This window comes from Apteryx rowi, unplaced genomic scaffold (genome assembly GCF_003343035.1).
Source record: "Apteryx rowi isolate R43461 unplaced genomic scaffold, aptRow1 scaffold_105, whole genome shotgun sequence".
NCBI lineage: Eukaryota > Metazoa > Chordata > Aves > Apterygiformes > Apterygidae > Apteryx > Apteryx rowi.
Window position 1 is genome coordinate 997,135 of NW_020447253.1, and position 25,792 is coordinate 1,022,926.

At 42.4% G+C, this 25,792-nt stretch overlaps 1 protein-coding gene across 1 annotated transcript in view; it reads left to right on the forward strand.

Moving 5' to 3' along the window:
* The first annotated feature begins 220 nt into the window (after window positions 1–220).
* Window positions 221–25,792, forward strand: part of CARHSP1 (calcium regulated heat stable protein 1) — a 36,013-nt gene continuing 10,441 nt past the window's right edge. The window contains exons 1-3 of the mRNA XM_026068539.1: window positions 221–238; window positions 18,632–18,824; window positions 21,851–21,973. Coding sequence (XP_025924324.1) covers window positions 18,652–18,824; window positions 21,851–21,973 — 296 coding nt within the window. The 5' untranslated portion in view covers window positions 221–238; window positions 18,632–18,651. The remainder of the gene's footprint in view (window positions 239–18,631; window positions 18,825–21,850; window positions 21,974–25,792) is intronic.

A 25,792-nucleotide genomic window follows, 5' to 3' on the forward strand; every position in this document is an offset into this window, starting at 1 on the left:
GGTTGTTGGGCAGCAGAGCTGATAACGGAGAGGTTAGCTGGACAGCAGAAAGTTGACCATCTTTCAGTACGAAAAAAGGAATGAAATGCCATGTATTTTTTGCACCACAGTTTTGAAAAACGAAACTCAAATATCCTGCTTGTCTCAACAGGTTGTTGCAGAGAACAAAACAAAGTGAAACAGATGAAACACTATGCAGAGAAAGTAAAGGCGGAGAGTGGTGACTTGAGTTTGCATGGTTGGTACCCCCCAGCACAGTACAGATAAAATGAAAAACAGAAAGCATTCATCTGACTAACTGCTTTCTCTGCTCTTCCAGAGCAGGGTAGAAACAGTTGTTTTGCTTCTTTATATCTCAGTCTAATATTGTCTTTTCAGCACGTCTAAGGCAGCCCTCTGGACAGATCAGTAATCTTAATTTCCTCTTCCTCCTGAACTGTTCTTTGTTCATTTCTGTTTATTACTGTCTGTCGGGGCTGTCTCTTGAGGGTTGTAGTGGATAATTCAGAGCCTGGGTGAAGCAGTAGTAGGCATGGACTGCTTTCTTCTCTGTCAGAGCTGTAATTTTGTTCCTCTAAGCCAGCCTCTGTTAGCTAGGCAGTGGAATTGGAATTTTTCTCTTGGTGCCTGTTTTCATTTTTCATAACATGCATGTGGATATATCTTGTTTGATAGAACCCCTGCCATCAGGAATAGCACTAAATGAGTCAATAAACAGTCTGCCTGTTTTGCCCAGGCTCTTTAGCTCAGATGCAGCTAAAAAGATGGTGCTCCATAAAACTGTGTTGAGCTCTCTCTGTTGTAATATTGCTTCTCCTCGTACTGTCTCCCGTCTGAGAACAAACAGCTGCCTTTTACTGCAGAGCAAGAGTTTTCTAAACAAGCACAAGCCAGATCACTTTAGAGGAAAACTTTGCTTTTTTTTTTCCTCAACTGACTGAAAAAAGACATTAAGAAACAGAAGAGGGTATAGAGATGGGGAATCCATTCGATCACAGGGGCAGCTTCTCAGACCACCATCTCCGCTTTAATGTCAGCTGTAAGGTATGTTGGGGAGAGAACATGAACTGAACTGATGCTTTCTTTGTCTCTTCACAGTGTAGAAAGACACTTACTTTGCCTTTATTTTTGCCATTTGTGGGACATGTGGAATGCATTAAAATTATGCTTCTGTTGTTTGCTCTTCCTTCTCTCCCCTCAAGAAGCCATAAAATACCATGCAAGTTGAGTTGCATCTTCTCTGATTTGGCTGCAGGGCTTACTGGTAAATGAGGTGTGGATTCGGCTCTTAGAAGCTGACCTCACCCTGATGGACAGGGATCAAACAGCCTAGAAAATCCCATCCCATTTCAGCTGAATAGTTCCTCTGATGCAACAGTCTTTTTCTCTGATTGCAGAGTTTTGCTAGTTCTTTATTTGCCTTTTATTTGTGGCTGTTCTACAGCTTCTTTTTCCATTGGGATGATTTAAAATACAGATAAATAATGACATAACTGAAGAAATCCATTTTAAATAATGATTGAGTATCTTGGGGATAATGACACTAGCATAAGGAGATTGCTTCATTATTAATGCAATTTGGAAACTAAATAGTAGTCAAAGGGAAATTACATTAAATTTTTGACATACTGTCCATTGTGTGAATGTTGAAATTCTTAGGCTAATCTAACTTTTGCCCCGAATTCTGCATTTCTGTGGGGAGAACTTTGTGATATAGTGAAGGTCTCAAAGGATGTTTAAATACTAGGGTATTTCAAGGATAGTAAATGTGAATTTGGCCTTTGGGTTCGTCTCAGGCGGTTTGGGTGATAATTCTGTTCAGTGCCCTCTCTCTGAATGCACATTTCACCTAGCAACTGCTCTGGGAAGATGCGCTTGGGTGTTGAGCTGCAGCGTCACTTTGAAAGGTGATCAAATAGTGGAGGGATACAAGCCACGAGAAAACAAAATAACCCTACAGTTAAATCCCTGGGTGGCTTTCCACGGAGAACAGTGCTGCCTGGGAGGGCTCCGTTTACAGTCTTCTGGAAAAGCACGGAGGCCTCCACGTGCTGTGTTACACGACCCTGGTCTTTACCCTGATGGCTCTGTGCCTATCTGATTACAGAGTGCCTTGTGCTGGACGAAGGAAAACAGAGAGCCTTGACCAAATATTTTCTCTGAATATTAAACCATCGCTGTGCCTCATGGGCAGCTTATGGCCTCTGGCGTTGTCTGAAGTGACAGGGAGTTAAGGCTGATCCCAGGAAGGAAAAAAAGTACGTGTGGGGGCTATTTAGAATTGGAGCTCATGGGCTGATAAAACCTGGGCACTGCTGGGTTAACTGCAGCGGGAAGCAGAATTGGGTTGGAGCGCTGGTGTTGCGCTTTTCATGAAATGCTGGTGCAACATGGGCAGCATGATGACGAGTGCTCCCATGCCGTGCTGCGGAGTGGGGCCGCGGCGGTGGGTCACTATCTAGCTGAGCTGCGTGCGGTCCCGCGTGCCACGTCGGAGCTGGTGAATGCTTCCTGTGGTGGAGAACAGGCTGCCAGGCACTGCGGGGACACAGCTGCCTGTTATATCTGGAGCTTTTTGATGACTAAAAGTAAAAAGTTAAAAATGATTTAGAGGATCCGAGTGTGAACCTTTGCTCTCAAAAGGCAGCAGCTGTTTGCCCAGATACTGCAGTGGCAAAGGGACTGTTGGGATAAGGACCCACAGCTGGCATAGGGAGGTTTATAACCAGCCTAGTGTCTCCGGTGCTCACCTTGCCTTCTGGCTGCTTGTTTTGGGCAGAGCAGGTGGGAGGCATGTATTACTTAGCGGAAGCTCTGTGTCTTTGGAAGTCACACTGCCTTCCTAAAGCCCAACTCCTTATCTTAAAACCTTTCCAGGAGTGTTGCTTTTTCCAAGCTTGCAAATTTGTGGCCATTTGCTATATCAAAGGCTGTCCAGACAAACAGTAGTCTGTGTCCAGGAAACAAACATGAATTCTTGACTTTCCAGTTGGGGAGGAATTTTTTTTTAATGTTAGTATTTGTTTAATGTTTAGTTTCTTTACACCTCACAGCCAGTCAAGTTGGCCAGGGCACTCTAGCAATAGGGACTATATTGTTTTATGGGCTCCTGCCTTCTTAGTGGTTATTGTTTGGTGACTTGCTTTTGGTGATGCGATTTCGAGAGGCTGGTAAAAGGGGGTTGCATGTTTTCAGTTACATCAGTTACTTGATAAAAGTAAACCACAAGGTTTATTACAACCTTTTTTCACCAAGCCCAGCCTGGCAGTGCCTGTCTGTACAGTGCAACAACATATCCAGCCCAAAAGCCCTGCTGTGATAGCAGCCAGGAAGGGTAAAATTTGTTCTGCTTCGTAGGCTGTGTCTTTGTTTTCTCTGATATTTGGAGCAAATCTAACAACAGGGATTATGAAATATGTTGATAGTCTTTCCATAAGACCTCTTCATGATGGAGAGTGGTACAAAGATGACTTAAAAAGAAAAAAGCATAAAATACTTTTTACAGTAGGGGATAGAATGATATCTGAATGAGCTTTTTGTTATACAGCATTAGGGAAAGTGTGTCTGAAAAGTGATCCTTATGGAGGTTTCAGTTTCTGAAGGAACATGCACTTTGTTTCCATGCAGAGTGGCCTCTTTCCCTTATCCCAAGAACTCTGGCGGGGTTCTGAAAATTACCCTCATAGATACTTAAAATTTACCCTCTAGAACGTTTGTTTAATCTTCTTTTATGTGCGTTCTTTTGTTTGTTTGTTGTTTTTTCCTAGTGCTAGAATTCAGCAAGAAGCCCCTCTGAGACATAAGATGTGGTGCAGTGACTCTTACCCAGAGTTGCAGAGACTTTGGGAAGGAAACGTCATGCTGGTCTCAGCCAGGGGCTGAGTCGGGTGCAGCAGTTGCACAGGCAGTTCCAGCAGAGGTCCAGGGTCACTGGTGTCGTAATACCATCGTCTGCTGCTTTGCAGTTTTTCACACACTGACCTTTCCCACCCTTCCATCCCTCTGGCTTTCAGTGTCACCATAACTCTCCTGAAAATCCTCTCAAAGAAGTAAAACAAGAAGCAAAGGTAGTACAGAGCTATCATAGCATTTATTACAGCCTGGTGGAGAGAAATGTTTTTGCTGGACACTCCCTTTAATTGGGTCTCAGGATCGTAGCCAAATTTGTTCTTAAAATTGTTGTGTGGGTGGGCTGCAGAAGTGCCTCTTCCCTTGGCCTCCTTGGCACCCAGCCTGAGGATGAACTCTCTCCGTCATCCCACAGGCGGGGAGCTGTGCAGCCAAGGATCTCTTGGCCACCAAGACCGGGGTAACCCACCAGACTTGCACACACCCGATTTCCCAGTGCTGTGACATGGCTTGTTCTGGATCTACAGTTTGCTCTTGAGGCGAGCAGACATGCAATCCTCCCTAAGGTTTCTTAGACACAAGTTGCAGTAGGTTCCATGCAAAACGTTGGTCTAGCCAACAATAGCAAAGGCACTGTTACAATTTCTCTGACTGATCTTGAACATCTTTTGGATGCTGTTCTGTTATGGGTTCATATCCCTTCCGTACAGGTTCTTTATGCATTTTCCATTTACCGCTCAGAGAAGGAACGAGCTGTGCACCAGTATTTGGTTAGCGAGGCTACTGTAGAAAAGGGCGCCCTGCAACCCCCCCCCCCCCCGGGTGCAAGGTAGAAGTGTCACTCCAGTCTGCTCTCTGAAGGAAAGGCTGTCCGTTCCTGCTCACAGGATCGCATGTTGGACTGCGGGTCTTGGATGTATGCAGACGTCTCCCTGGAGTCCCATCTGAGAGAATATTCAAGACACCTCCGTCGTCAGCATTTCCTGTGGGTGAGCTGCGGGCAGCACCCTGCTGAGCCTGCTGAGCTGTCTCGCCCTCACTGTCTGGCTTTACTTGGCAGACAAGGAGTTCAGCTCTTTTTTGGATTGCAGCCCTCTGTGTCAAGGCTGCCAGCCTGCTGCCAGCGCCTCTCTGCTTGCTGGCCAATCTGCCCGTGGTTCCAGCAGGCACAGGGGTGGGGGGGGACCCTTCTTCTGTAACCTGTTAGGCCTGTTGTCAGGTGACCCTAAACGGCCTCATCGGGTAGTCAGAGCCTCGCCCCCGGTGCTCTGCGGGCTGTTTACAAGCCTACCTGGCACATGCAGTTTTCCTAGTTTGGCCGTTTTCTTGGCTCCTTCTGTCGGATTGGGCATAGCAGCCATGTGGGCTAGTTAGTGGGTGTCGTTACTCAATGTGTGTTGCTGGTGTGTGGCTACATGCACTTGGGAGACTCCTAATCTATGCCCAGTGAATGAATCTGGAAAAAAGTGAACCTCCTGAGTGCTGGCACAGGGTGAAACAGGTAAATTGGATCAAAGGTATTCTTTCAGAAAGGCATCCCCACCGCTGCCACATGCACTGCTCACTCCGCTTGTGTGCCTTCTCCCATTCCCGCTGTGTTTGTAATCGAAGCAGATACAACTCTTTGGAACAGTGATTGTTGTAATACAGTGCCTAGTACAATATTTTATTAAATGTATATGTTTGTTCACATTATTAGCTTCATACCTGAAGGACTTACATACTTAAAGACTCACCTGCTTTCTTCAACTACATCAATTGATTTTACCCTCTCTAAAAACCTTATGTTGCCTATTCTCTTGCTTTGGTGTATGTTGGCTTTTGGGCATTAACACAATAGCCATAAGTAGTAGTATCTGTGATTCTAGACAGGTCCTTTCTTTTCCGTACATTTCCAGCACATGATTGGAACCATCGGTCTCAAAATCAGAACTTAGTAAATACTTTTTTTGATGCATAAGTAGACATGCAATCCAGTCTCACGCCAGTGGCTCTGCTGGCACTGCAGTTTTGCTAGCAGTAAAGCACAGTACAATGTGTTTTGTCATTTAACTGGCTCTGAATGCAGAGAGTAGATATGCTGAGCAAGAAAATCTAGGTTTTGTACACATGGGAATTAGTAAAAGCAATCAAACTCTCCATGTATCTATTTGCTCACTAGCCAAATAAAAGTATACGTTACTTACAGTAGACTTTCGGGACTATTAGAATTGTAAGCCATTTTTGAGACTATAGAGAATGCTCTCTAGAAATCTAAATAGTAGTAACAGTGGTGTTTTCCAAACTGCCGGCCAAGGGGATATGTCAGAGGATTTGTATAACCTGTAGTTTCCAGAAGGTTTAAGGTGTTTATTGAAATGACTACTGTCCCTTGAGCAGTTTTAGAGGTTGTGAGTTATGGGTGTGTCACTTTGACTATATTACTAGTTAGCGCAATCGCAGAGTTTGATTACACCATATAGGGACTACTTGTTTGCCAATACAGTAAACCAGGCAAATGTATTTAAAGAAGCAACTCACTAGAATTAGTTGTACTATCAAGACTGGTTTGAGTGGAGTTCTCACTAGACAGAAGGTAAAATGGCAACATTTTCAGTTTTGCAAGTAGTTTGGTTATGTATGTTTAAAGAAAAAAAACAGATTTTTAGAATGTGTGGTTTATGTAGTGCTTATCCTGTAGAGTTTAGTGAAATGAACTAAGACAATTTCAGCTTGAGAGTGAAGAACTAAACATTATTCTTATAATAATCTTGATTAAGCACTTACCTCCTAATGGAGTGTAAGTATAACTTTTGCTTGCGAATAGTGTTTGCTATTCAGAGCTTGAAGACCTACTGTCTCTTTCTTCTTTTCACCAAAAGAAGAATCTGAATAGGACTTCTCACGTGAAGTTTTCTGGCATGGGACAAACACCTCCGGTTCCCAGCAGGTGTGCTGAGTTTTGCTTGCTGCTGCTTGGCAAAGACGCCAGCCTCCAGAGCCACAGGTACTGACGCAGTAACTGGAAAGGGCTCAGCAGTAACATGTTCTTGCTGCAGCCAGGAAGCTGGCGGAGGAGGGATAGCACAGATGCCCACTGGCAGAGGAAAGCAAGGGAGCATTACATCTATCAATTAAGCTGGTTTGCAAGAAGTCTTGTTTTCAGTCTCATTCCGTTCTGGATCGTGCAGCTGGAGGGTATTGAGACCTGAATCCTGATTTGAGGATGGAAGCAAGGTTGAGTATCATCAGCCTTTTGAACCACATAGGCTCATTCAGGTTTTTTCATCCAAAGATCTACACAGACACCTGCTAGGCCTCACGACGCCACTGTGAAGGAGGTTGTTATTTCAGCTTTAGAGCTGAGGAAATGAGGACACAGAGGTATGACTCAGGGTCATATTGCAAAGCATTGTCTGATCTGGCATGAGATTTAGAACAGCTATTCCATGCTCCTGTTCCACACTTGATGCATTTGATCATGCTTTTCTCTTGCACATTGAACTTTTTAAATTCTTTTGTGCCATTTTCTGAACTTCTAATATCATTCTTTCTTTTTGTGCTCTGTTTGGTGTTCACACAACTGGTAGTTGACTGACAACAAGTTAGTGTGAAATACCACTGTTGTTCAGAAGGGGAGCAGGATTCCTCTGTTTTCTCAACAAGCTTGCTCTTTTAACTTATCAACTATTTAAAAAACAGCAATTGACTTTGAAGTTTATTAACATGTCCTTTTGTCTGTGTGTTCAGAAACTGGTTAGGTTTCAAAACTTTTTCCTGAGAAGCACAAATTCCAATGTTGTTTTCTGTTGCTTGGGAGAATGTTTTCATTATAAACTGCAGGAAATGAGCATGCAATAGTTAAATTATTCAGCAGCCTAAAAGTACTGGGAGAAGAGCTCTAGAATTGATAAGGCTGAACACTCTTTTAAACTACTTATTTATTTTACCTTTCTTTATAAATTATGCTTGAATAGCAGGCCTGTACTTGCAGTTAGTTCTCTTTGGCAGTGGCCTGATAAAATTCCTGGGCTCTTGTTATTGTCACAGTTGTGCTGGGTTACAAGAGCTGAACATTATATGCTGCTGCAGGCCTTCCTGGCAAGAGGTTTTGAGGTGACCAGAAACTGGCATAAAGTACAGTGAGATATACAAAAAAGCAGATTGAGAAATGTGGTAGAGGGAAGAAGAAAAACAGAAATGCAACTGTTAAGTGGGACAGTGATCTAAAAGCTTAAATGTATTAATTTCTCCCATTAAAATATAGGTCTGCCATTCCATCTCCTGTTTTCAAAGAGCGTGTGGGAAAAAAATGTTCCTTTTTGTTTGATTTTAATGGAACATGCATTTCCACAAGTCTGAGTGCTCTGTCATTTAACACAGGTTAAATACATATTTCATTAAATGGTCTTTGTCAGAGTGATAAAGGGAGATGGCAAGCTTTAATGCAGGTGGAATGTAGTTTATAAACTTTGCTGTAGTAGAAAGATCTATCCTGAATGAGCCATTTGTCTAGGGAACAGTTGTCCTTCTGGAGCCTGGGACACAGGATAGGACAGAAAGACTTCAGTGGACCTCAAGAGTGTTTCTTTCTTCCTCAATAAAAACAGAATTTTCTTCACTCCTGTGTCATAGGTACAGAGGATTTGCTATTTTCTAAAGTATTTCAGTAAATCGTATGTCTGTCAGTCATGAATTGATATTGAAGCAGGTTCCTAATGAGATCTTAATCACAAACCTTTGTTTAATTGGTTCCTGATCTAATTGGGATATGCTCCGATTACAAGACTGGCATGTTTAGAATGCTTGATGGAGGGTGCTCAAGGCAGGGAGAATCAGGGATGGCCAGTGCATTGGAGCAGCCAGAAATTAGAGTAAAGACAGGCAAAAAAGAGCCTAGGGTCTGTGAGTACTTCACAGTACTGGTGAGAGGATCAGCTCATTTGTGAGTGGTTTCTGACTCTGCACCACAGCGTTTGCCTCTTGCTGTACTGCTGGCAGATGAAATGTCCTCAGAGGGTTCGTTTCCTTTGCCAGTACTTGTATGCCTCATAATTTACTGTGGTTATAGATCTTTCTAATGTGATCTGTTTTCCTCTATTGAAAATGTTGATTAGGGAGGAAATATAGTGAACTAATTGTTCTAAGTAACACTTGAGCCACATAAATATTTCAGGGGATTTCAGTAGCCTTGAAAGGCTCAAAGTTGGACATGAACAAACTTACCCATAATCATGGTTGATATTTTGCAGTGTGAGAGGAGGTTGAAGAAGGAAAAACTTTTCAAAAGTGCAAAAAGATTTACATATGTATAATAACTTTCCTTATAATGGTATGACATTATGTAAGTCCAGTTGCCTTGTAGATGAGTCCTAAGTTGCTTAGATGGTTTAAAAAATATTACTTATGTTTGGTTATAAATATTTTCTGTGGAAATGAACTGAATCCAGGAATAAATTCACCTGGAATGTTGTCAACATGGAAGTAATAGCAGGGATGGAGCTTCAGACTTGTAAAAGCACTGAAAGAAGAGCTAAGTTATACAACAGCCACTGCTCAAGAGCAAGTGCTGGGAGGGACAGCTTGTTCCCTTTTCAGCCATGTATTGAACTTCATCTGGGAGCTAGATTAACACACTATAATTGAACTCTGTTTAGCAAGAATAGGATGAGATGTATTAAACATTGCTTCTGGTATTGAAGAACAAGGTTCCCTGCCTTGGTTAATGGAGGCTTGATGAGGATGCAGAGATCTGCAGTGTGCCTTTCCCCAAACATTGAATAGCTACTACCTGGTTTCTGGCCCACACAGAACCAGCTAACTTGTCAGCAAGCTGAATCTTTAGAAATATTTGATAGTAGTGGGCTTTATTGTCTAAGAAAGAGTAACAGCAACCATTCAGGTATCAAAAATCAAGGGATGATTTAAAAATCCTGAGATTATTTAAAAAAAAAAGTCATACAGTTGTTTTTGTATTCAGAAATCTAAAGGGAAAAAAACAACAAATAGAAGCTTGTAGCTCTTCTCTCTCTCTTCCATTTATGTCACTTATGGTGGAAAATTGAGGCTTGATTTATGAATAAGCCTGTGCCCTTCCCCATGTGCTCCTCTGAGCTAGTGCCTCTGTTTCCTTTCATCCCTTGCATATTACCTCCTTCCCTTTCCTTTTCTTACCATATTTACTATGCTCTGTCTTCTGATCTCTCTATCCTTTCTTAATGTCCTTGTAAAAGGAGCTACTTCTCGCAGTCCAATAAAAGGGGATGTTTTTTCACATGACAATTAAGCTGGGGTGCTCCTTGCCACAGGATACAGTGGGTGCTAAAAGGTTGTGTGAGCTCAGGAAGGGACTGGAAAAATTGTAGAACATTATGAAATACCACTATGCCATCTTTAGCTTAAGCTTATTGTTTAAGCTGCAGATGCAGGAAAGATGTTGAGGTAAGTACCACTATGTGCTCACTTTGTACTTAACTCTGACCTAGGTAACCACATCTGGCCAGCAGAATCAGATTGGGTGAAGTCATCCTGATGTTCCCCCATTTCACTGCAGATGTCCCTTTTCTTTCTTCACTTTTTGGTCTCCCTTCACATTTCCCTGTCCCTTTATTACAGCCTGTCTGGGACATGTAAAGACTAACGTCTATCTAGGGAAACCAGTCCTTCCTATTAGAAATGACATGTTGTGTACTCAGCTCCAGGAAAAGAGCTGGCAGAGCCGAGCTTTGGGAGTTGGCATATGTGCTTCTGATGCTAGCTCTGTCATTGCTCGTGTAATTGGCAGCGATTTAGCAAGCAGCTGGGAAGTGCTGAGAGGCAGCGTCACCATGCTGCTGCAGAAACCATCAGATTTGTAAACTGTGGCAGAAAGTAGTTGGCAGGCTGAATACAAGGCAAGGCAGGACACCGGGCATCACACACAAGGCTTATGCTGGCTCAACATCATGATCTTGTGATCTTGCTAATGCAGTAGTGATGCTTCATGATCTGCCTCTAACTGTGCCGTCTCGGACAGGTTTCGGTCTGTTCCATTAGCTGCCCCAGCAGTGTGCGGATGGGGCGTAACAGCTCATCCTCACTGTGGTGACTCCCAGAAAGGACTGGCAGGTCCCACCATGTTTGGTGAGAGGTTGCTGTGTTCTGCCCTGGTACAGTCAGACTCCAGCATTTGCAAGTGCTAATGGGCCGTTCTTGCTCTCAGACTTACTTCAAGGATAGTGCTCTGTAACTTGTGTATAGGAAGGATTTGCACAAGCAAAGAAATGAAGCTGTTTACAGAAACTTTAGACTAGTTCTGGGCTCAGATGCCTTTTCAAGTGAGGTTACGTCTCCACAGTACAATGCAGCATGGTGCTGGAGATCCCACGCTCACCCCACTCCCATGTGCACAATACAGGCTCACGCTGTGCAGGTGGTAGCTCAGGTCCAGAGAGCTGCTCGCTCCCTCTGGTACCTTCCTGCCTTAGCTTTAATAACGCTAAGGGCCTGCTGTTTGCAGCGCTGCAGCCTTTTCCCCCGGCTGCTAAAGCAGTGTTTCCCGGAGCCTCAGTGGCAGCAATCTTCCCTTACCATTGTCACGCTGTTCTTGTATTGTTGTTCTTGCAGCCCGGCCCCTGCAACCCTGGTAGTGTGGGTATGGCGGGTTCTCGTGGGATGCGGCTCCCACTGCCGTGAGAATCGCCTCTCTTGCCCCCGGCCCAGCCTTTTGGCTTGTAGATTTTGTCTTGTATTAGAGATAACCAAGGCAAAATGCTCACTACTGTAGCTAACAGTCATTTAAATACTTGATAAATATTGTCCCATAATATACGTACAGAGACACTTAAAAACAAATTGGTGGGCAGCACTTGCACCTAATTGGCATGCACCAATCAGCACTAATAGCATCGTAAATGGGAACAACCAGTAGGGTGTTTGAGCAGGTCCCAAGGACAAGTGTGCAGTACCAGGGGAAAAGCATGGCCAAAATCATCTTCGTCCCTGCCACCAAGCTGCACTGGAGAGAGCTCTCAGAGGAGGATGCTCCTCCAGGACCTGTCATTGCTCTTCCAAGTTAGCCACTGGGGAGAGTGTTCCTTTTTCCCCTCTCCCTCTATTTCAACTGTTCTTTAAACAAAAAGATCAGTGCGAAGTTGAACGTAGGTCATTCTTACCTCAGTTTGTTTAGTTTATTCCTGCTTTTTAAAGAAATATTAAGTGATATTCAGACCAATTTTTGAGAGTAGATTGAAGTTTTGGACTGAAATTTCAGGTCTGTGTAAGTGGTAGCTTAGGAGACAGTGTAGATGGAGGTCTGCTGGTCTCAGGACAGCTCTGTTCCATTCTTGCCCCAGCTACTGCTCTCCAGCATCGTCCTGAGGAAGTTCCTTACTGCTGAAGGCTTTTTTTCCCTGCTTGTAAAATACGGACAGATGAAGGAGCAAAACTATGAAACGCAGCCTTCTGTTAAAGCATCTTTTGAGAAGATGTAGGATGAAATATGGTCTTTTTCATACTGTTGTGCACTCTCCCTTTAGGCAAAGTCTAGTGAATTTATTGCCGAAGCCAGCTGACACGCCAGTTCTGTGCTATGGCTTCCTTTATTTGTTTAAAAGCACAGCGCAGAATGCCCTGGTTTGTCCTCTTTCAAGGTTGCTTTCAAACACAGTAGGCTAAAGGAGCACGAGGTTAGCCACTGTGCTGGGGAGAGGTTTCGCTGTTGGAACTACTCGGGGTTATCTGTTGCCGTTTAAATTTAACCCTGTCCAGACCTCAGTCCAAATTAATTTCCATGCATAGACAAGCACTAGGAATTTTCATTGTTTTATCCTGCCTGCCTTATAATTAGGCTTTCAACAGGACATGGGGACAGTTGGGCAATGTCCTGATCTCCATTAACTGCAGAATCATTACAGTAGTGGGCTGAGAGGCAGCAGTCACTCTTCTGCGTCTGTTTAAGAGCATAATGTTTGTACCATAATCCTTTGTGTTGACACAAATGTGTGTTGCAACTACTCTGAGTTTCAGTGTTAATTGAAATACCAGTACTAATTATTGAAAGTTACTCATATGCAAACCAGCTGAAAGGGGAAGCTTTCTGAACCGTTTCATAATTCTGTGTGTTTTGCAAGTACTTGGCCGTGACGTGGGATTAGCACTCTGATGCTCTGTGGCAGTGGGACCCTCGCGTGTGCTGACAATCTGAGTGCCGGAAGGTGCTTCGGAGGGTAATTGCAGGGTGGAAGAGTACTCTGGCCTGGTGCTTAGGGTGAGCTGGTGCTCAGCTGCCTCAGGGAGAGGTGCGGGGGACTGGCCGGTTCTTCAGAAGATCGGGGGCACTGCTGGGAGCAGAGCAAGGTAATGGGGGGCGAATAGAGGGTCCATGTACCTCCACTCCTTCATCAGATTAGGGGAAGGGACATAGTGCTTGGGGAAAGGCACGCTGGAATAGATTCAGTCTAGGATTGCAGTGTGCCATCTAGCCATGTTTTTCTCTTGCTGAGAAGAGCTTGTAAACATTAGCAGAGGAGCAGGCAAAGCTCAGAGGGGTTTGTCTACAAGACTTTCTTAGAGAAGAGTAGGAATGTAGCTGTTTAGTTTACATTTGGAAACCAGGACATTTAAAAATTAGTTAAAAAAAACATTGCTGACATTTCTAAATCCAGGGAAGGCTCCCAAGAAAGCGAACAAATTATCAAGTTTCCAAGTTCCTCTTACAGGTTGAAATGGAAGAGCAAACTTGCAAGACTGAGTTGAGAATGGTTGCGGGTGCTGTAGAGACTCTTACGCTCTCCCTAGGAGGCAAGGCCTGGCTTTCTAGGCGTGCACACGTGCAGTGCTGCATGGTTTCATAGACCATCGTGTTACCCTCTGAAAGCAGCCCCTCCAGACAGTGCTGTTTCCAAGCGAAGAAGGCTAGAAAGAGCTTTTCCTACAGGCTGAAACACTGAAGTGCACACAAGGACCTTTGCAACTGATGATCTCTGTGCTAGCTGGAGATGTTCTTGTGTCTTCTGTGTGAAAAGTAAACCATTTATAGACTGAGAGATTTCCTGGAGTCTGTCACCATGCTATATCCGTTTTGGCTTTTTTCCAGGTATTTCCTTTAATCAAAAGTGCAACTAGATTTCCTTAGAAGTGTGTTGTGGTGCTGGTAAGGATGAATAACTTCAGAAAAACTGCTATTTTAAGTGTATTTTTAGAGGTATGGAATAGTCTTAGAGAAGAACAATGAAATGATTGTATATGTAGAAATGATGGTGTCATTTACATACTTCTCCCTTTTAATTATTTCTATAGATTTTGGTAGTACTTCGCTAAGAATTTCAGAAATTTCACCTGCTGCATCTGTTGACATCTGTGCTCTGTAGGTCACCTGTTAGAGACCTCAAAATGTCCTTTGTGTGTGCACATTGGCCATTTGTTCTGAAAAAACTATGGCAAGCACATATTTTTTCCTTTGAAGTGTCAAATTAGTCCGTAACTTCTGTGATTAGGTGTATGTTATTTATATTTTAGTTTGATGCCTTCCTGCAGTCATATAAAAAAATACCCTCTGTGGTGGTGGAAGATAAACAACGCATGCTGAGGTACAGGCAGAATTAAGGCTCACCACCTTGCATAATGTTACATTCATTGTGTAAATAGCAGAAGGTAAATATTTTGCTGGCTCAAGTAGAAGAGGCATTGTTTTAATGTCCCTCATCCCTGTCACAGCTGGGATTCACTTTGCTGGACTTTTTGTAGATACAGGATGCTGCTGCAAAGTCCTCGCTGTCTTTGCGAGGGGAAACAAGATGTAAGCAGAGCGATCAGGGTGAGGTACTGTGTTAGCTGTCTATTCTGGGTTCGTGTTGTGAAGAGGGGAAAGTGGTGGTTGAATTGGGGAGACAGAGGAAAATTAATAGAAACTGTGTGGAAGAGGGTGGGCTGATAAGAGATGTGTGAAAATGAGTTTGTTCAGCTAATCATGAAGAGGGGAAATAGTTCATGGATGCTGAAGAAGTGCCTGTAGAGAGCTGTGGGCTTTTAAAACTGGTTTGGTTTTCAGTTAAAAAATAAATCATCTTTGCCCTCTCTTTTTGTATAGTAATTGGCAAGCCTTTTGCATGCATGGCCTTAATATCTGGGATCATACCAGTGTGAGTTAAGTCTTACAGTGCTCTTGCGAAGCAGGGGAAAATCACTAACTTCCTTTACAAAACAGATTCTGTGATTTGGTCGAGGTAATATTCTGCGATTGCCTTCAAGACAAATAGATAATCTAGACTGCCTGGATGGGAGCTGTGTGTCGTGACCAAGAGCCTAACCTTTTTTCTTCTTGACTTAGGTGAAATAATGCATCATCTGTAACATGTTGGTAATTGCAATTACTGACATATTCAGGTACCTGCGAAGAACGTTGCAGATACCTAGTGCTGCTCGGAGGAGAGGTATTCATAGAGCAAGTCGAGTTTGGGAAGGGGCTTAGGTAACGTGCAGTGCCTCAAATGGCAGGACAGGATCCAAGAGGTCCTTCCATCTTGGAGCTGTGTGCTTAGGTGAGCTGCTAACGCTCAGAAATATGTTTCCTACATATGTAACTTAAAGTTCGCTGGCTCCAAGTGCAGCTGCATGCTGATTTCACAGCATTCCTGGAGCCTGCAGGTGATGGCTAGGTCGAGTTTGTGCGAGACAGCAATCTCTACAGGACACGTAGTCCCTGCTGAGTTTGTTAGTCTGGAGGATGGCTCTTGCTTTACCGAGGAGTCAGTTCAGATCCCAGGATAACATTAGAAAAGTGTCTTTAAATGACCAAGCATTTGCATTTGGAAGGCAAATTTTGATGTATGACTGAGGAATGCTAGGCAGGCTCAGGATGCCGGGGTTTGATTTTAATGTTTGCTGCAGACTTCCTGTGTAAACATTGTCTAGCCTCTGAATTTCTTCAGTGCTGTGTGTAATAATGGGGAAAGTATTTCTGTTATTTCAAGAATTCGATCAATGGAAATTACTTAACCAGTGTTTAAACAATGTTGTGATAATGGCCAGATTAGAACAAACAAACAGAAAAACAGACAGACCCCACATTTTTCTTCCAAAAGGATCAGATAAAGTGATGTCTGCGATGAACAAACTGAACCGAGATTTACAGGCGGTGTGAACTGTTGTCAGTCCTACTGTATTCAGTGTAAACTTTGAAACTTAACACACTTGCGGTAATTCAGTATCTACTCCTTGTCATTGCATCCAATTTTACAATTGTCGGAGAAGCCCATGAGGCAGATGGATGCGTTTGGTGTATTACTGCATGCGCAGACACACAAACTTGCCAGTAAAGACATTTTCTGAGCCATAGTCTAGCCACAGACTTCCTATTGCTGCTGTTGTGTCTCCTTCCCCTTTGCGTGTTACATCCGCTTGCTGTGGCAGGTGTGAAGCCAGAAACATTCATGGATGCCTCCAGCTGCATGGTTTTAGGTATCAGCTCTCAGCAAGCTAGTGATGCTCTGCTCATGACTGGGACTTCTGTAATAGAAGTAATGAGAGTCAAGGGCATTCATCTACTTTGGTCGCAGGCAGAGAACAAAGAGGATATTTGTATAGTAAAATTGTGCTGAATGTTCTCCATCACAATTTATTTTATGTTTATAGAGCAGTGGGCACAAAAATAACATTAATTGATGCAATAACACAAGTTAGCACACTTCTAAAGCCACTTAGCCTTCTTTGTTTGTAAATATTTTTGTGGTTCATCTGTCCTGCCTCTCCTGCCTCTCCACCTTTGATTTAGAAAAGGGAAGAACAGTGCTTTGTGGTTTGCTTGAATATACTACAGTGGATAGATGAAGAGTTCAGCATTTTGCTTGTCCCCTGACAAGCAGATTTATATTTAAATTAGGAGAGAAACCATGTGATTCTGTGAAAGCTGCATTTTCACTAGTGCAAAGGCCCAGATTGTGCTGCCTCATTAATCAGAAAGAGATTTTAATTCATTTTATTTTTCCTGTGACTTATTAGTTACAGTCCTGCCATATCAAATATACATTCAATGAAAGCAAGGAGCCTAAAGCGCAGAGTTCTTTCAAAATCCAAGGACACTTCCTCAGCACAAGCCTGCACAGCAGATCTCTTTAGGGGGAGTTTGGAAAATCCTATCCCTTTGGTGTTATCATCTCAGTCTCTGCTGAAAATTGTGCCCACTGCACTGGGCATGACATTGGCTAGTGAGTCTAAAATACCATTCATATTTGAACAGTTTAAAGCAATTTTTCGTTTCCACCTGTGAGCTGTTGCTCTTGAGAATGCAGTGTAAAAAGTTCATGCTGACACTCAAGGGAACATGACTATCCACTTCTCTGCCTTCTCAACACCCTGAACAATTAAATACAAAAGATTTTGTTCCCCAGTGACTTCATTCTTAAGAGGCATTTTTAATTTTAGTCTTTAATTTCATGAAGACATAATGGTAATTTGTCATTGACAAGATGAATGCATCTCTCAAATGTCATGTAAAGGATCCACTCCATAATTCATGGGCTGGGGAATGTGGGAGTCTAAAGGAGGGTGCAAAATGAATGTGAGAGATTTAAGTTTAATGAGACTGTTGGTGTTAAAGCCAGCTCTTCTTGCCTTCTGAATGTTTTCTTGGCCCTGATCTCCACACCTTTTGCTTTCTAACTTATCCACTTATGGATATAATATTTCATATATAACATATATATAGTTTTTTAAAATAAAAGTGTGGTGGGACTTATTTTTTTCATATATTCCCCTTCCAGTGTGGAAAGGGACTTGTGCAGTAATACCAGAGCAGTGCTGCTTTATTTCTCTTCTGTCTATCATTGCTGCACCTGTGAACTATGCATTCGTGTATGTGGAAGTGCTGCAGTTTCTTATCAGTCATTCTCTGTTAACAGATTCTTTGGAAGTTTTGATTGTTTGTGATTAGGGACATATTGCTGCGCGAATGTTGAGCAATGAGACCTTTTCCCTTTTCTATTGGAAGAAATGAGTAAGATCAAAGCTGAGGAGGGCTGCTGGGAGTCTGAATTCAAATGCGGAGTATTGCTTCCTAGGTGCTGGCAGATTGTGACAAAGGCTCAGACCTACAAAAGCGTATCCATGTTTCTTCTAGATCTCTGTGCAGTTTGAAGGTGTCATCTACTAGTAGTCAGTTCTGCCTCCACAGCTCTGCTGGTTAGCATACTTTCCCTTCCCTGCCAGTGTAAATTAACTGTCTGACTTTGCCTGAAGTGAATTAAGGAGCACTCATATGATTTTCTTCTTCCAGTAAAGCTGTAGGTGTTATAACCTCTTAACAGAAGTGTGATAATAACTGAGCAGCGGCAGCAGTGAATGCAGTTAGCATACTTGATTGTATGGTGAAACTAACCTCCAGCGATGAAGATGTATCCTTTATTTCAGCATTTCTTCTTGTAGTGTTTCCCAGTGCAGGGGTCTCCTCTGTCGGTGTGCTGCCAATGGCCCAGTCCAGCGCCTGCTGGGAGGTGCATGGGGCATGTGGATGCCTGAATTCAGAGCTGAGTGTTCCCCTTTGGGAGCCGTTGCCTAAGAGTGAGGCAGCAATAAACACATAAGATGCCCCACGTTAGTTGTGAAGTAATATGCTTTCAGTGGAGCTTCCTAGTACAGCTCACAGGAGCTATGAAGAGAGTTAAAAAATGAACTCGTGGACACAGAGCGGTAGCTTCTGGTGAACTGTGTCTGCATGCACGGCTGCCGGAAATGAGTCATGCTTTTACAAAATCATAAGCTGAAAAACGTGTGCCTTTTATATGCAGTTTTCCATCTTGGGCTAAATCAGATCTTCTCCTCTCTCTAGGTTTTTCTCAGGTGTCAGGAATGTCTTCTGAGCCCACTTCATCTGCTTCTGAGCAGTCCCCCTGTTCTCTACCCTCACCAAGTTCTCTCCATCTGCCAGAAAGCCGCAGGACAAGAGATCGCTCCCCATCTCCCATGAGAGGGTACCTCATCCCTAGTCCTCTTCCTACCCGGCGGACCAGGACTTTTTCAGCGTGAGTATTAGGAAAACTGAATTTCACAGACATAGCCAAACTGTTGCCTTCTGGGCAGAAGGACTGGCCCATCACAGAGCTAAAGGGGGTCAGACAGTTTATCATATCTGGAAGGTGCTTCAGTGTTTTACTGTTATCTCTTCCCCAGTAAATTTTGATCACATTAGACTTTTAGTCCCAGTTGCCTTTAGTTTTTACATGACCTGTTTGCATAAGGGGTGTTCAAAGTCTTTTCCACTCTTTAAGACTGGAGTTTTATAGGGAGGGGAAAACACACTGAGATTTTTTCAAATGGAGTTTCCTCTTTTCTGAGGCGGTGCTTCACCTCAGACAATGACCTGTGGCTCTCTGGACCTGTTCTTTTTGGTGTTTCTTCATCAGCACTGTTGTCGTCTTTGACATGGCCTCTCTTCTTGCCACCCCGTAAGGATTGGACTAGAACTTGCTTACCGGAGTTTTTAGTTCTTTTACTCCTGATACTTGTGCTACCATAGGCCAGATCACATTTCAGGGATAATCCATGACCCTGTTACTTCTCAGAGGATTTTTTTTTCTTCCTAATCACCTTTAATATCCCTATCTTAAGATTTCTGACTTTGCTCAAATAGATCTCTAAAATAATGTATTGGTTTTCAAGGTATAACCTGGATCTCTCTGATTCTGTTAAAGTATGTGAAATTTTCATATAAAACAAGCATGAGATTTGCTGCCGTTTTTAATTATTTGAGGTAGTGATCCTATAGCAGAGCCTTCTTTTCCTGGTCTTTCTCTGTGGCCCAGTGGTGCAGTGCAGGCTGTTGAGGATTTCCCCCACCCAAAGGGAATTCCTTTGTAGTGCAGCAATTCTTTCCCTCTTGGAGCGCAGAGGATGTTATTACCTGGTTCTGTCAATGCAAAAAWCTCCCAGTGCCTGGGACAGGTCGCCCCAGTGAGGTGCTGACCTGTAGAAAGCAATGTGGATCTTTCCATGAACCTCCTCAGTGGCCTCTGAATCAGGGTCTAAGGGTATAGCATAAAGCTCTAGTCAGTCCTTTGCACTTTTCTGACACGATCTTGCAAATACTTCTGTGGAAGAGAGGTCTGGCAGCACTGAGTGAAACACTGCGGAAGTAAGACCTCGAACCTGCAGCTAGCCTATTTTAAGTGCTGCTTAATTTGGTTGGCATATTTGTTTCTTTTGTCTTCTTTCAATATTATCGAGCTCTTTTCTTCAAAAGTTATCCATACATATTTGAGGCTTCATTAATTTGATGCTATTTATATTTGTACTTTCTGTACAAAATGAGATGAAAAAGAACAGAAGTAGCAGAAAATTTTGTATGTTGTCAGGTACAAAAGATCACAAATGCTCTAAACTTTGTAATGGAAGTATATTGCTAAAAAGAGCATAATTGACTTGATAATTGGGGCTGACCTTGAAAACCAGTTCCGGGCTAACTTGCCTCACTGTTATGTTAATAATGAACTCTGTAATTCTTCTCAGCTATTAATTCTAGTCTGGCTCTTACAAAACTAAAATATTTGGTTTTTGGCTCCCACAGTTCTTTAATCACTGATAATTAGTGTAGAAATCTTGTTGTATTTGCTAACCCTGAAAATTAAAAGCGCTCTAAATTTTTTTTGTGCTCTCTTTAAACAAAATGAGCTCTAAGTCAGTTCTGGCCCCAGTTTTATGGAAGAGATGAATGTGCCAGGCAGTGGCTTATTATTCAGTGGGATTGTTTAATTTTAGTTCACTGCAAATATGGGGTCTAGTCCCCCACTGTGCTTTATCTTCTTGAAAGATGCAGTTGAACTTTAATGGCTTATTTAGGGCAGTGAGTGCTTTTCTGTGTATCGAACACACCCTGGTGGGGTCAGGTGCACTGATAGCTTCATAGAGCTAAAAATGAAGCGATTTAATGGAGATTCTTCTCTCGTTCTTTTTTTCTCCCTTTCAACAGTATATTTTTTTAACATTTGTATGACTTCAGGAGCAGAGCTCTTTCTGATTTTTTTTGATGACTTTACCAGAGTTTAACATTATGAAAATGATGTCAAAATTGCCATGATGCATATAACCAAGTGGCAACATAATCACTTACTGAAGGTTTGGTTTGAAGAGTCGTAATAAAATCCTCTTCTAACACAGAAGCAACCTACTTACTCATGGGATGAGAAGGTCCTGATCTAGTAACTCCTCTGTGTAAACCTCATAAGCTGTTTAAAACAGTGTGCTTCATTCATAAAGGTATTAAGAGAGTTTGGATCCCTAGAGAATCAACTCAGCATATTTGATGGGGGAAAAGGATTTAATCACACAACTTTCATAATGGGTCATAGTTCATGTAAGTCACTTTTCTTGAAGGCAGTAAATCATCCTAAGGATTTGTCTTCAAAGCAGTCTCATTTTAAACTACAGGTCCCATGACAATGGAGAAGGGGATCAGCCTCTAAGCTAAAATGGATGTTATCCATACCAGTTAGACCTTGTTGCCTACTGGAGTCATTGGGAGATGTGATACTGACTTCACTGGGTTGTAGTCTGGCAGGGATAGCAGTTAGATATGTACATATATGTGAATATGCGATAGATGTGTGTGTATGTATATATATATATATATATTTATACACTGCATTCTCTCAATACTATGCACACACACATTATTAAATTTATGAAAGTGCATATTTGGTGCTCCTGAATTCCTAGCATATATAAAGTCCTTTAAAATTTAGGTGTAGTGTCTACTAGAAAATTTGGCAGGATAATCGTGGCAGATGGATTTGAGATGGCAACTGATGGATTGTAGTGCTAGCAAAACATCTTAATCGTCTTTTTCTCGCTTAAAAAAGGCTACGGACAAAATGTGTGCAGTGTGTGGCACTAAATATTAAATAATTGTTACAGGGGAATATACTCACTGGGAACTGAGTGAGTATTGGACTGTTGTACTCTTTTTCCTGGCATTCCCTGGCTCATGTAGGTGGAAGTTCTCACATCAGTGCCCAACAATGAACTTCTGCTTTGTGTGCACTCTCTTTTGCAGAACCGTGAGAGCTTCTGAGGGTCCCATCTATAAAGGAGTCTGTAAATGCTTCTGTCGCTCCAAAGGCCATGGCTTCATTACCCCCGCAGACGGAGGGCCGGACATCTTTGTACACATTTCTGAGTAAGTCATCTAGGTTGGAAAGGAAAGCTGTAACTTCAGTTTGCCTTAATAACTGAATGATTTTGTCATATCAGGTAGGAGAATGGTTTGTACTGTGCCACCCTTATCTTGGCACAGAGGAGTTACGCAGATGTTACCGGCAGACATAGATTATGCTGTTCTTTTTCTGTATTACTACAAATTTGTTGAGTTAAAAACTAGTAGATCGTCCTGTTGGATATCTTACAATAAAACGTAGAGTTTCACCCAGGCCCAGAAACTTGTATTTAACAAAAGCAAATCATTCAGGCAGTATCCAGTTTTAATTAAAAGACTTGAACACTGAACATTCACTACTTTTACCTTGCACAACTTATACCACTATTAAACTAAAGGTTAATTACCTTTACTGTTAAGAAAAGTCAGGCTTTATTACTTCCTTGAAGTTGTCTAGTTTCAGTTTGCATCAGTTTGTTGTCATTAGGCTTTCTCTGTTAAAAGGTTCGTTAGTACCTGACACTTTCTCCCTTCAACATACAGAGATCTGTCACCTCTGAATCTACCTTTTGATAAACTAAACAGATTGAGTTTTTCAAGTGCCTCACTGAGAATTTTTTTCCCTCAGTCTTAAACAATTTTTCCAGTCTCTTTTTCCAAGTGTGTTGCAGTATTTTAATATTAAAAAGCACAGCAGTACACTTTCTTTCAGTATATAGAGATAAAATCTCCTTCATATTCCTGCTCTGTTTCTCCTTCTGTACATCGCATAATCACATTAGCCCTTCTCGTCCCATGTCTTTTGCTGAGTTGCTTATCTGCTCTGACCTCTGTATCCTTTGCAGTGTCAGTGTACTGGTGTAGTCCCAGATGCAGTCTGTCATCCTCTGGCAGCAGTGTTTGCATTCCTTGTTCTGAGATATATGACTTCATACTTGGTTGCATTACAGCACGTTTTACTTGAATAGGCCTGGCTTGGCGAGGGGTGCAGGTCGCTCTCAATGACTGCACTGTCTGCATTATTTATTGCTCTGCCAAGCTGCAAAGTTTTACAGACAATTTTATATTTGTTTCCAGATTGATGAGGTGTTGACCACCAGGAATCCTGGAACTGACTTCTGTAGACCTCTGTTAAGATTGCTCAATGTTTATCCTAGAGTGACCTCTTTAGATCTATCACTTGATCAGTTTTTAGTCCATTTATTTTATACAGTTTTGAAGCTGTATAATCCTAATTTGGTTTTGGAGTGTTAATCAGTGGTAAGTCAACAAAAGCCTTACCAAAGTTATTCATGTTGCCCTAATTACTCATGTGTATAGCTTCCTCCAGTAATTCTGACAATTTATACGTTGACTGACATTAATTGTATTTTACTTCTTTGTTAATTGAATCTCTCATCTTTTTTTTCCCTTGCAAGTGCTTTCAGAGCAACTAGCCAGTTGGTACCTGACTTCTCTCTCCTTGCTCTTTGAGAAGTAGCACATTGGCCTTCTTCCAGTCTTCTAAAATGTTACTCCATGATGAACATTGGCAAGCCAAAGCTTTTTAGGACTCCTAGGGGCATTTGGGTGGAGTGGTCTGATTTAAATGTTCAACACTAAGAAAAGTTATTTAATATCCTCTTTTTCTTTTGTCTAATACAAATATACAGTCTCTGTTTCTGGAATAACTTTAAATAACATTTCTGTATCACAATTTAAAAATTTTACTGTGAAAATCTAATCTGGCTTGTACCATTACTGATCAGCAAAGGTTTAGTTAAAACTGCCCTCTTACAGAAACTTGACTTCTCAGCCTCCTAAAGAACTGTCTATTTTCAATACTATTTTTCCCCTCTACATTTTCCTTTTCAATTAGTTTATCTAAAAATTTTCTTCAGTTTTATGAAATTAACACTTTTAAACCCCTAGAAATATCTTCTTTCTTTTTCTTTTTTTGGTTGGACTGCCCTCTGTTTGTTTATACAAAATGCAAACTAATCTTTTAGGCATTCACCAGTTTCTGTCCAATGACTCAATACGTCTTTCTCCCCCCTAAAAGGGCCCGAACCGCGGTACTTCATGCTGAGTACGCTAACTGCTTTGATTGCTCCTCTCCCCTCCATGTTTTCAAGAACATGTATGGTGGTAGAAGTTTATGGGGTAACCACAGTTTCATCACATTTATTTTGCTAACACATGATAAGTTGTGTGTTTACTTTCACCCGTGCTCAGCCATGCCAGGCTTGCAGACCTGGCCTGTTCTCCTGCACATGCCCATCACTAGCTGGAGTGTTTTACCACCCTGGGACTGCGCCCTGACGCAGCCCCCTGACCCTGGCAGTGATTCCTCGTTGGTTCAGATCCTGCTGGACCTGAAGCCGCCATTTGACGCTTCAGTAGTGCCTACGCAACTGAGACTGCAGCTTCAGGGAGCAGGGTGCTGCATGCGCTCTGCCGCTTTGTAGGGGCCTGTCCCTGCCCTGGAAAGCTGGAATAGGCAAAGGATGCAAGGGGGAACAGAGCCGCTCACAGGGAGAGGATGGCATGCTCCAGCCCGCAGAGCAGGCCAGGCGCAAACCCAGGCTGAGCTCCTGCTTCCCAAGTCTGTTTGGTGTCCTGTCCATTGGGCCATGCTGCCTCTCTTCATTTTTAATGATTCCATTTCAATCTAAGGCTCCCACAACTGGGAATCCAACCGTCTCAGTGTATTGTGCTGTATGGGGTGGAGTGCGCTGTGCTTTCTCTGCAGTAGGGCTGCTCTCGGTTAGGTAGAGCAGCCCTCTTAAATTTACCACAGAAAAGATTGGAGGGAACCTCTTCTGCTCCATCCCCTGCGGGTGGTGGGATCAGCAGTGCCTGCGTCATTCCTGGCAGATGTTTTACCCAACAAGTTCTCGTGATGGAGAGCCACTGCCTGCCTAGGCAGTCTCTTCCCACGATTGACAGTCCTTGCTCTTAGAAAGTCTTTTCTGATGTTTAGCCTACATTTCCCTTGCTTTCACTTAAGCCCTTCACTACTACTCTTTCCATCTCCATAGCAGAAAAATGATACCTTTCCTCTTTATAGCCTATCATTTATATGTTTGAAGACCATTTTCCTTGCTCTTTCAGAAATATTTTAACAAGTTGAGCTCATGAATTTGTAGGAGTGAAGGATGTGCTTTAGTAAGACAATTATTTTAGGCTCAATTCTGCTCCTTTTGAAGTCAACAGGATTTTTTTCTATTGAACTAGGACTGGGCCATTATTTTAAATGCTTCCTGTGTAGGTACATTTGCAGAGCTTAAATTAAAAAATAGATGATGTTTCTGCCTCAACCTGTTAGTAAGAAGTGCTGTTATTAAAGTACTGAAGATTTCAGCACATTGTGTTCTTTAATTACTTTGAGTGTATTTGAAGTAGTTGGAAATAGCTTTTAGTCCTACAGAGTGATGATATCATTGTCTTAATTCTGATGCAAGGCAGCATTGAAAAGATGAATTAATCATATCTTACATTTCAGTTTATTTCTCTGTGAATTAGAAACTGATCTCTATTAATGGGAACTGCATATTACAGCAGCATCCTGTAACCAAATCATTGTGGCTCAGGAGGACTCTAATGACTCCGGTCTGCGTACGGTGATTTTTAAGATGTTGCCTATGTTTTTCATGAGATCCTTTTCTACATATTTGTTCAATTTCTTTACTCAGGTAAACCTGGATGTGAGAGCGAGCCATCAATGTGTTCAGTGGCTCTGTGCAGTACAGACCTCAACTTGCAAAATGAAAGGGGATTGTTTCAGCTGTATCAGTTCTTTCTGAAACCTAGAATTTCAGGAACTTAGATAAAACAGTATTCCAGTTTGGATTTTTGTAAGAT